The sequence below is a fragment of the Mixophyes fleayi genome, chromosome 3 (assembly GCF_038048845.1).
Source record: "Mixophyes fleayi isolate aMixFle1 chromosome 3, aMixFle1.hap1, whole genome shotgun sequence".
Classification (NCBI taxonomy): domain Eukaryota; kingdom Metazoa; phylum Chordata; class Amphibia; order Anura; family Limnodynastidae; genus Mixophyes; species Mixophyes fleayi.
In genome coordinates this window covers 158,499,974-158,512,349 of record NC_134404.1, presented here as the reverse complement: position 1 = coordinate 158,512,349, position 12,376 = coordinate 158,499,974, and the positions used below count along the sequence as shown (strand labels likewise).

Genomic DNA, 12,376 nt, shown 5'->3' with positions numbered 1-12,376 from the left:
TCTAAAGGTGTTTCACACAGAAACTCAATGCCTCTTTACGTTATCTCATTGCTTTTCAACAGGTATTGTCTGCTCATTTTCTTTTGGACATCTGTATGAGGTGTTTCTCCCCTCAATCCAAGTACCCTGGCCACTGAGGCCATAGCAATGACAGTTGATGAAAATATGAAGCTTCTTAAAACAACTCTCCATTTTCCTATCCAGGGGATCCCCATCTTCAATAGTAGTAGTTCTAGATGATAGTAGCCACAGGTGCATCTACCATTGGGTCCATGCTCCATTTCTGAGTCCCCTCATCACTGAATGAAAACATATGCTCCAATCTTGCTAAGTTAGACTGATGCTTGTCCACCTTTTCCATTCCTTATGAATAAGCTCTTTCACCACCTACAGGGAATGTTCTGCCCTTTCTAATGTAATTTTCAGATAGGATTTTATGAGTCTCTGTGGCAGAATTATTCTTCCTCCATACACATAGATTTGTATTTGTATATGTGTAAGTAAAATCTCCACGTTGACCAAATCAAACAACCTATGTGTTTCTTAATCTCTCCAGATTTATTACTAGAGGAATCTTCCAAATTCTCTGGAAAATCACATACTGACTACAAATACACTTTCTCTAGATTTACGCTTGTCTGAAACCTTGATCTCTTTAATGCATGTATAGCACTCAAGTCTTCCTTAGTTACAAAAGATTAATTCATCCATTGCATAGGTTCTTTAAACTTCTTCAGGGGTTTGTAGTTTTCCTTTGGGTTGTGAACTACATTTTGTAAAAAAACAAATATTCAGAATCAATAGTTTAAAGATTGAGGAACCTGTGATTAGCTTTTTTACTGTTGTGGCTTGCTGTCCTTCTTCTCTTCCACAGGTTCCACAAATGTACTGAAAGGACATTCCATTACTATACTAGCTAAAATTAAGTATAAAGTATTAAGCACCCCTAATCTTAAAGGCTTACCTAGTAAGGATGCCCTTCGGCTGTTTGGGACTTGAATCAACCAAATGCAGCAAAATGTTTCCAAAAGCAGAGCATAGTTCCAAGCCCTCCTTAAGCCTGGTCTCCATCTTGACACTCTGCAACGCGTATGCAGTTGAGGTAAATCCATGCAAAATTTGAAATTCCTTCACCAGAACACCTACCCGAGATAGGAGAACTCTGGAGATCTCTGGATAGCCAGCCCCGTCCATGGCTTGCAGCATGAGATGCTGCATTGCCGGGACCAATAAGATGGTAAGCCCCTGTACTAAAGAAAATAATAGAACATTATCTGACCTACCTAATACTAGAGACAGGAGAAGACACAGGGGCAGAGGAGGAGCTGCCTTATGTACCATCCGGGTACATCTACGCTGGAGGTGCACCTTAATTAGACTTGGACATATCTTCAGATATGCTTCATAGAAGGAATATCTTTTGCAGGTAACTTTAAGAGCTGCATTAGCCGCACCAGACTAGTAGTATGACTTTATTCACTGTTAGATCTGTTACCAAGAGAGAAACCACTAATTTCAGTAATTACACGGCAAACCTTCTATGGCACAGCACTTTTTTGCGCACTATTTTACTGCATTTCTATAGGCTCAGTCCCACAGGCCATTTGCAGGATTATGTTCCCAGAAGGAGAAAAATATATATGTATGTCCTAAGGTGAATTGCACCCTTAATTAATTTAAATGTTTACATTTTTCACATAAATTCTGAGAGTACATTTTAATGTTTCTATAACATTTGTATATATACTCCTATAAATGTCCTTTCCTTTATAAATGTGCTCCAGGAAAGAACAAAAAGGCATATGTTTGATCTCTGGCACCAGAGGATATGTAAAAATATTGTTGATTTACAGGTCTAAAACACAACTAGGAATCATCAATCTTCACCCATTGACGCTCATTTAAATATCTCATCCGGCACCACAAAATCTTACATATAAGTGCATTACTTAAAGGAACCCACCATCCCCTGCCATGTTGCATGGCTTCCTCCTTGGCGCACTTATCCATGCGCTTTCCCATTCAAAGCAAGCAGCATAACCAGTAAAACCACATTTGCAGTTTTTTTAACATTACCCTTAATTATAACAATACATTATTCGCTATAAAAAATGGTAATATACAATTTGCTATCCCTAAATGTTGCTGCCTGATACCAATAACCCAGTCTATCTCATTGTAAGACCACCACTTAGGGACTCTAACAGATGTACAGCAATTATTCATATCCTAAACACCATTTTTAGCTCTTGGTAAGCACTAGAACTTGCTCATTTGTGCAGGGCAGTGCTATTTGCAGACTTTTTATGGCAAGTAATATATGTAATGTTCATGTGCTATATATTAGTTGAATTTGTAGAATATGTTCATAAAAATACAGTAATCTAAAAATGCAAACCAAGTACAGTAAGTCATGTTGCAAACTGAGACAGACACGCATGGAGATGCATATACTCCTGTCAAAGGTCATATCACTTGCGGGTGCCTTACGGCTAATGCAAATACACGCTGATGATGATGACAATCGCTAAAACTAGCTAGGAGCTTCTGATTGGCTGATTGCAAATTCATCTCTGAAGGTGGTTTCTTCATTTATTGTGCATATATTTTAGGATTTTGAGATGCCTGGGCATCACCCTTGACTCCTCCCTCTCCTTTGTCCCCCCACATCAATCCCTCGCCCCAATCCTGTCGCTTCCAACTCTGTAACATCCCACACATCCGGCCCTTCCTATCTCAAGATGCCACTAAAACCATTATCCATGCGCTCATCATTTCCCGTTTGGATTATGTAACCATCTCCTTCTCCCCACTTAGGTCTATACTCCACGTGGCTGTGAGACTTATCTTCCTCTCCTGACTCTCCTCTTCTGCCTTCCCTCTCTGCCTTGCCTTACACTGGCTCCCCTTCCCCCACAGAATCCTTTTCAAACTGCTCACCCTCACTTACAAGACCGTCTTCCACTCCACTGCCCCATACATCAACCAACCTCCTCTCCACTCACACTCCATCCCGTTCCCTGCGATTGGCCAAAGACCATCACCTCTCTAATCACCTCTGATCACCTCATCCCACTCCAGAATCCAAGATTCCTCCCAGGTTGCTCCCTCCACTGGAACGACATCCCACGCTCCATCTGACTGTCCCCTAATTTGTGCATCTTCAAACGGGTATTCAAAACTCATCTGTTCCTCAAAACCTAGAAGCCATTCACATATCCTTCTCTCTGTGGTTATCTGATCACCTCTCTTCCCCTGTCCCGCTACTCGCTCCTCGTGCGATTAATCCCCTCTGGCTCCCCATTGTACCTACTGTCTGTTTGCCCTCCCCTTAGAATGTCCTCTCTCCTGTCTCTCTACCTATTCCTCTCCTCCAGCTCCACTATGCAAGCTATGTTTGGAGCTATTGACGTACTGGTATTTTTGTTTTTTGTTCTGTACTGTTTTACCCTGTATGATCCACTGTCTGTTTTCTGTACGGCGCTGTGCAAACCTTGTATAGTGCCCTATAAATAAAGATTAATAATGATAATGCCTCCGATTCGGCTTAAAAACAATATATGTACGTACAGATATTTAGAGCTTATTGTCTTCTATACAAATATAGAATAAAAAAGTTTGACACATTTTGGAGAATACCAGAGCTTAGCTGTAAACAGGCTGAGAGGTGTAATATGACATGGAAAACAGAGACAGCAAAACTGTTAAACCATGTTGTGTTGTAGGAGAGCATTGACACCTTTCTGGTTTTCGCTTGGGCAGTCAGCTTTTGGGTTGTTCTGTCTTCACCTCTGTAACAGCTGACAACCATACGTAGCAGACCATATATCAGGGCTGTCTAGAATATCTGACCATATCTCATCAAGAATAAATGACAAGATCCTACACCACCAACCCATTTAGCAAGCACAACAAGCTCATCTTTAGAAATGTGTCAAATAACAGAGTTTTATGTAAGAAATAAAAGTGATGCATTCATCAACCTTATCAGGTTTTTTTTTCAATGTAAAAGCAAATTCAACAGCATATTAGGAATTTGCCCTGCATAGAAAAGTCTCCACTATTCATATGTTATAATTTAATCAATATTTAATTTAGTACAACACACCAATATTGGAGGGATATTATTAAAGAAACACAATTATTTTGTAAACAATACATGCTTTTAAGGTTTTATTTTATCCCTTTTATTTGTGAAAAAGTATTTCTTAAGCTAGGTACACACTATAGCAAAAATAAACGATGAGCGATTTTTTAGCGACATGGAAACGAACAAAATCCAGATGAGCCTGACGATTTATGTGTACACACTGTACAGGATTATCTCCAGATGTCTGCTCTTCCTCTGTCATAACAATTGTCTGAATGGTGACAGCTATTCCCGTCTTGAACGACAGGTTGTAAAACAGGCTGCTCACAGGAGAGAGGAGAGGAGGTATGAGGCGCATGGGTGTGGGGGGGGCCTGCACTCACTTATCCGGGCAGGGTAATTACTCCTTTCAACAAGCAATATTTCAGTGAGCGATTTCCCTGCACATTTCTCTCCCCACTTCCTCCGCCCTCTCTGCTGGCGGGCTGAACCATTGTGCTGCAGTAAAATCAGGCTTAGACCACCCCATCTGAAAAGTGGTGCTACCTACACAGCATGAGACCAGCATACAGGGCAGCAATAACACTACCTGCACCTCACAAAGCATGGACAGCCTCTGGACCCCGAACACTAGCTGTCAAACGTCAGGTAAATAGCTAGATTATCGTTCCATTTCTGCAGAGTGCATACACACTGCATAATTGGACAGACATGGCTTATAACTGAAACACATTTTTTAAACAGTACGACCAATCATCTCGCACGATGATCTGTGCTTTGGAACGATGATCGTTCATCATTCCAGGGTACACACTGCTGTGATATCGGGCCAATCAGTCGTTTATCGTTTCATTTGCCCAATAGTTGGCTGAAAGTACCCACCCTTAGTAATGCTTGGTAACATACTGCAATGTGATAAGTTGGCATCGAAGTAGCACTATACTATATTTAATTTACTTTGGCAGTACAATGGTTGTAGCTGTTCCTGTATATTAAGTACATTTCCCCTTCCCATGTCTGCTTAATCAGTGACATATATTGGGTTCTCTGATATGTAGACCAATGTTTGAATGACACAGGACAAATAAATATTGTTGTCAGTCAGGTTCATCCAGAGGGGACCTTCTGATATTGAATGGAACCAGTACTGATTTGCAAATATGTTATAAATCTAGACTCTAAACTCTGAAAGGGTACAAATGTTCTTTTGGGCATTTTAGTAAACTGGAGCCAGATTGTCAAGCCTATGTGACTCTCAGCCCCTGAAAAATCACCCCTGGGTTCTTTTCATGACAGCAGTGTAGCTCATTGTCTTTTTCAGCAAGATAATGTTTCAGGCTATAAGCTTCATTGAGTCATGTAATGGTGCAAGGAACATGGCAGCAAATTTAGATTCATGTAGTGGTCTCCCCAGTCCAATTGAGTAACTGTGAGATGAGATAAAACAAGCAGTTTGGAGTAGAAATCCACCTCCAGCTAAATAGACATGGGACACATTGAAGTCAACTTGAGTCAATATCCTAGTGTTGCTCTTTCAACGCCTTGTTGAGTCCATGTCCTTGACGAACTTAAGTTTTTCTGAAGGCAAACAGGGTAGCAACTTTTGAATTTGTTAGATACTACTAACGAATATGTTTACGAAACATTTTTGTCGATGATAATATATCCTGTAGATTATTGTAATGTAGACTATGTTGTATATAATTTTTATAAATTATAATACAATGATTATTATTATAATAATACCTTTGAAATATTATTAGTCTTCACTTTGTATAGCATTCATTGATGGTAGTTTAATAGGAGGTAAGAGACAAGCAGCATGCATGAATCTAGTGCTTGTTAGCTTGGTTCAAAGTAGGAGTTGCTAAGGGGTTAATGTGCAACATCAATCTTATTGGTGAAATGCGATGCCACTACTTGTCAATTTTAAAGTGATCTTCAATAGAAATGTAGTCATTCTTATAACTAAATTGTTTATATTTTTTTAAATGAACAGTTCCCATTTTTCATAAGAGAAAAAATAGCTTCTATGTTTACTGTTCACGACACTTATAAAAGCATGTGTGTAACTGTCCAGGTTTCACCAGTATAGGGTTCCTTGGTGGCTATACATTCTATTATTCTTCCAACCAGAGCCCATTGGCACTTTACTTTCTTACATCTGTTTTTATCAAACACACTTGAGACAATTTTCTTTTGTTCTTTCTTTTAGAAGTAATCCGATTCATCTTGAGTACTATCATCCTCCTGTCAGTCAAAGCTATATTGGCCTGATTTGTCTAGTGTACTGGCCTTGTTTCTTTACTTCTGATGTTGTTCTTGTACTGCAACTTTACCTATTGCAATGCTTCGGGTTTTTTTTATTAATGTATACAATGTCATTGCATTGTTCTCAATGTTTTAAATAATGAGTATATCTTACCCATTGAAGAAAAGGCAATGATCTGTTGTTGTTGTTGCCACTGACACACTTAACAAGATATTTGCCCTGTACTCTGTAAGATGCAAGCTATGTTGGCTAGGTTATGTTGTAGTCAATAAAAGCTGATCTATAATATGCATCCAATCGTGGCTGGTGAGATTACAAGTCATTGTACACTGTTGGGTCAGCTAATACACTGAAGGTTAGTTTACTTGCATGGATATACAATGCACCAGTGATGTAACACATAGCAACAAATCAGATCTTTGTTTTTATTAGTCTAACCCAGGGTTTCCCAAACCCAGTCCTCAGGGCTCCCCAACAGTGCAGGTTTTCCGGATCACATGTGACATAATTAGGACCACCTGTGGATCTGTTGCAATGTGTCAGTCAGTAATGAATACACCTGTGCTCCAGCAAGGAGATATGGAAAACCTGCACTGTTGGGGAGCCCTGAGGACTGGGTTTGGAAAACCCTGGTCTAACCCATAGCTTGGAGGTAATGCCTTGCGTTGAATAAGAGTTGGTTCCCTATGTCTCATGCCACCAATTTTTATCTCAGAATTGAAAGCAGCAGTCATGTCTAGGGGCAGAAGGGAGAGCAAAGTAAGAGGGGTGAACAAAGAGGGATTTGGAATCCAGTTAGGGGGCACATTTTCACATGAACAGGCTCATCATTTTATCTGTTTATCATTTTTAACCTTAACTGCAATATGACAGCATAGATAAATATATAAACCCACAGTGCAAACATTAGTATGCCATTGCCATTTTAATCTATTAAAATAAAATGATTTCTATTGGCTTACTATCTGTTTTATTAGGAAGAACAAGCAAATCCTCATATATTGCTTTATATTATTTATTTACACAGTGGCTCCTCTCCTGACCTTTCTCCACAGCTGTCCTTTTTCATTTCAAACTTCCTAGTAATCGCTGTAATAAAAATACAACAAATGGCATATACAGCTCTTTAAACATTAATTGCAATGACTGCCACTGGTAAACGGGCTGCTTCATAGAGAGTAGTAGACAGAAAATACAAGCACACTATATTTCTATCATGTTTTGTTTTTTTATTTTCTTTCTAAATCTTAACTGAGCACCGAATGCTTCTGGAGAAAAAAAAAAGCAATTTATTATATCTTTACTATAAAATGTACATGATTATTTTATCCTAAGTGTAGATACTCATTATGTTTTACTCAGACATAATGCACAATGTTTATTGGGAACAGAGGTTATCTTGTTTTCAACCATAAAGGATAGACACTGACAAAAGCAGAATGGCTTTTTTCGCCTTGAAACGTTGTTCATTATTGTCTCCATAATATAAATGACTAGTACAGATAAGCAAAATTGTTTGCGATTCACAGAAATTGATGGAATGCTCAAGTAATCTACAATGGTCTAACAAATGTTGTTTTTCTCAGTGTGTATGTTTTTGTTTAAAGTTTTTACATTATAGGGGCGATTTTAGTTGAATGCAAGTGTATTTGCGCTGCTTAAATATCTGTCTTGTGTAAAACTTTGCACATACACAGATCTTACACCAATATTTTGAGCTGCATGTATCTAACACACATATTACAGTAAGTAGAGCAGACGCATGTTTTCCTTATTCATCAAGGCACATATCTGCCGATTTGAGCATATCGTAAACAAAATCGTTCTGCATATGCCCAGAACCGTTAGCACTGTCCATTGCACCCGTGAACACAAACGACAATTACTACAGCATATGATTTCGGAGAGTGAACGGGGTGGGGAAGGGGAGTTTTGCCTTAGTCAATGTACAAAAAGGGTGTGCCAAACTCAAGCGCACGCAGCCACGTCCGAATCAAGTTCTGAGCGTCTCAGAGTTACTTGTTCTTCTGCCGTATCTCTTGCTCCAGGTAGAGGGCTAGTCTAAGTAGTGAATACCATCTAGTAGGCATGCTATAACTTGTGTTTGGAATCAGGAGCAACTGTAAAACTTTTAAAATGTATTTTATTTTATGCTCAGTAGACATTAACAACATCCTAATAATTGTATTTCATGGAAAAACATAAAAAAAATTGTTCTATCATTAATGTCTATATTAACAGGAGACATTATTTCAAAAACTTTTTTTTCCTGTGCGTTCTTTTGCGAATTTATGATCCACATAGGTATTGGATGTATCTTGCAGTATCTTGTGTAGCAGAGCACAGCAGACCTGCTTCTGATTTCAACAGCGCACTTATCTTGAGATCTATGCCTTGATGAATTCAGGAGTGCGCAAGCCAAAATATGTGCGTTTAATACTAAATGCGGGTTGCACTCAGAATGCGTGCCTTGATGAATCAGGACTGTTAAATATAGCCTTGAGGTGCAATTTATTTGGGTTAATACATATTTTTTGAGTTACATTCTTTACCAATCATAAATTTGATGTCTATACAAGACAGATGTAGTTTTTGAGTTGATGATGATTGACGTATATTTAAACCGGACGCAGGAATGTGCTAGATTTACGTTGCACATATCTTAAGATGTGCATAACTCAAAACACAGATGTGGAAACGCAAGTGTGCAGACACATTTTTGGGCATACACTTTTATGCTCATCTCAAACTCACGCCCTATTTGCTCATCGGTGGAAAAAGGAAATGCTCACCTTTCTATTTCTAAGTGATCAGTGAGTATTTTCTTTCTCCATGGAACCCAGTACACTACTGAGTACAAGTGGACTCGCAATTTACAGTTATGTGGTATATCTCTAGGGTGGATACCACTATCTAAATAATGAAGAGGTTAAAAGAAAGCTCTTAAGAGGCTCCATATCAGTTGTTCCATCACATTTATTTTCTTGTCCTAAGCTCCTACGGGAAGGACCAGATTTGTAGGAAGGACTCATTGGCCAGTGACTAGGGCGGAAAGAGTGACGCTTTATTCAATTAGTTGGTTTATTTTATTTTTCAAATGAGGTCTATCATCCAGGCCTCTGACAGCTCAAATGAGTGGTGGGAAATCAAGGAGGAAGAGATGTGAATGGGAAAATACTGCTGAGGACTTTGTGGCACAGTGATGATTCAGAAATAAGCAGTACATAGTGTATAAGATGTTAGCAAGGTTCTCTGCAGTGACAGTGTCATGAACTTATTGTGGTCCAATCACTGTCATTGCAGAACCCTAAAAGAAACGTATACATCAAGTGCTTGCTATTCCTGAAGGGTGATATTGACCTATACGAGAGTTCTTATTCTTGGTTGTCCAGTGATTGTACTACAGTGCTATAGACTGTAGGTGAAGTAATCACAGGTATCAAGTGCTGGAGAGGCTGATATAGTATGTAGCTGCAGATAAATACTTGATATACCGTTCAGCCTGCCCACACATACAATTGTTTTCGAATACTGAGCGATCAAAGTTTTCAAAGTCAGTCAATTATATTTCTGGATGACCTTTTTGGTTAATATCTTCAAATAAGATCTTTCTTGTGCCACACTTGCAGTAATAATTTTCATACCTCATTGACTAGGATTGCACTGTGAGAAAAAAATCTAAACTTACGGGCACCTTTAACAGGGGTTGCTGTCTTCTGATAGCCTAAACCAAATCCTCATGCTACCTTTGTGATTGAATATATGAGCCATACATTTTCTGTTACTACAATGTCTATCTCAAAAGTGTGCAACTAGAAGACATAGCATTGTTTAGGATCCCACTATTCTTAGGATTGTACTCAATATTTTCACCCAAAATCTTTTCAAATATGTAGATTCCTGGAGCACTTAAATTAAAATAAGTAGATATAGTTTCTTAGAATTGTTTCATTTCACTTGTCGCCCATAGGGTGGATTTTGTGACCTCCCTAAACTTTAAGGGCTTTTTTTATTCCAAGATGATGGGATGCTGTGTTTATACAACATAGTCAACAAAACAAATAATCAATAGTTATTTGATATTTTTAAGACCTGTTATTTTACGTGAGGATAAATTGCCTATTTAAATTGGCATGAAACGGGAGAAACAATTCACAGTATGTGACGGATTCTGTTTTGTATGATAACAATATAAGACTTACACATTTTTAACATATAAAAACATGATGGCAAGTATAAGCACACAAAAAATTCCCTCTAGATGTTTGTATTGGGGTGCATTTTATTGAATTCAGATTTGTACAAAATTTAAAAATAAAACATGCATTTTATGGGGGGTATTCAATTGTCGGCGGAAACGCCGAAAATCCCGCGGTCTGCTCACTATTACCCTTATTATGGTAATAGTGCACGGAAAAAACGTTACTACGGTAATTTTCTCTCTGGATTTCAGCTCGCAGCTCCCTGAGCCGCGAGCTGAGATCCAGCTGACTACTACCATAATAACGGTAGTGGTTTTTACGCGGCGGGATTTCATTCCAATTGAATACCCCCCCTAAAACTCTTATGCATTCAGCAAAAATACACTAGTTAAGAATGAACCCTTAAATATGCTTTATTATTGATAGCTCTTGTCCATTTTAGTTGTCTCAAAGGTAAATCCTGGTTTCAGAGTGGAACGCATTGTTCAAAATCTACTGCTGAGAACGTAAGCCTTATGGTAGCTGCGGCAACCGCGGCCCTATTCCTTGCGTTTATTCTCCTAAAACTTGTTGGGAAAATGTATGGAAGCTACAACCACAAGACACAATCTGAGTAAGCTCACCAATGTTTATATTACTAAGCACATTAAAAAGAATGAAATGGTTGCATATGCCATACATGCTCACCAAGTATAACATATTTTGTTATAGAGTTAATGTGAAAAGCTACAGCCTACACAGTTTTCGAAAAATAAACCCTGCATTTTACCATGATGAAAATCTGAAAAGTCCCAACAGCCTTCTTTGCCCTACAAGTGCCTGCATCAGTCCTACAAGGGATACTGATCACAGAAGACTGCATACACCTCAACACACACAGCTCAGTGTGCGGAGGTAAAAGCGTGTAGAAGAAAGGCCCCTAGCCAGAGTTTTCTGTCGCTATGTTCTAATAACATATAATTGCATGAAGTAGCTTAGCCATCATCACTGCTATTTTCCCTCTCCATTCAACATCGCTAACATAAGAGTAATTTGCCTGTAATGCATCCCACATGCGTGCAACCAGAAAGGTTTCCCTACAGGAACCCTGAAGCTTTCTATGCTTGGCTTTTGAAGACACATTCCTTTTCACAATCACTATTCCAAATTGCTCTTAACATTTTTTTTCTTTTGCATCTTACATCATTTTTCAGATTGCCAGTCGCTATTATGCAGGAAAACCTGAAGAGCAGACAATGAGAGCCGTTCTCCAGCACTGTTTGCAGTACATAAAGGTTTGCATTTTCATTATTCTGTAGATTTATTCCTGATTAATTTATACCTTTTGTCCAACTCCCAAATTTGCAAGTATGGGACAAAAATAGGATTAGATTTGTCAAATGCTACCAACAGTAACAAAAGCTGATTCTTCATTTTCAGAAACTTCATATACTGTATATTGTTTTGCCTGTTATTTTAAGCATTAGGATAATTAATTACCGTTCTGTGTTCCCTGGAAAATAAAACCGGTCATGTTCATATGTTTTGCAGGTGTGCATATTAAGTCAAGAACATTTTTAAATGTGCAAGCAAAAGCATGAATAAAGATTATTTATTTTTGTTAATATCTGTGTTAACTAATAGGGGTTACTCCTCTCATTAAAGCAATTAAGAGGGTTAGGGTTGAGTTTACACAATCCTCCATGGACAGTTTAAATGCTACTTTACACTTTTATTTTTTTTCGGTGAGGCTGTCTCTATAGTGCTTCACATGCTGAGCTGACCCAACCCTTTTATAATCAAAAGGAAAAAACAGTGACTGTGCTCTTATTT

General features: G+C 38.5%; 1 protein-coding gene across 4 annotated transcripts in view; it reads left to right on the top strand.

Moving 5' to 3' along the window:
* Positions 1-12,376, top strand: part of IMPG1 (interphotoreceptor matrix proteoglycan 1) — a 288,481-nt gene that overhangs the window by 258,788 nt on the left and 17,317 nt on the right. For 2 of the 4 annotated variants that reach the window (XM_075202665.1, XM_075202664.1), the window contains 3 exons: positions 11,007-11,177; positions 11,276-11,458; positions 11,758-11,838. The exons of 1 other annotated variant lie outside the window; for it this stretch is intronic. In XM_075202665.1, coding sequence (XP_075058766.1) covers positions 11,007-11,177; positions 11,276-11,458; positions 11,758-11,803 — 400 coding nt within the window. In that variant the 3' untranslated portion in view covers positions 11,804-11,838. The remainder of the gene's footprint in view (positions 1-11,006; positions 11,178-11,275; positions 11,459-11,757; positions 11,839-12,376) is intronic. One more of the 4 variants, XM_075202666.1, reaches the window with a different exon arrangement.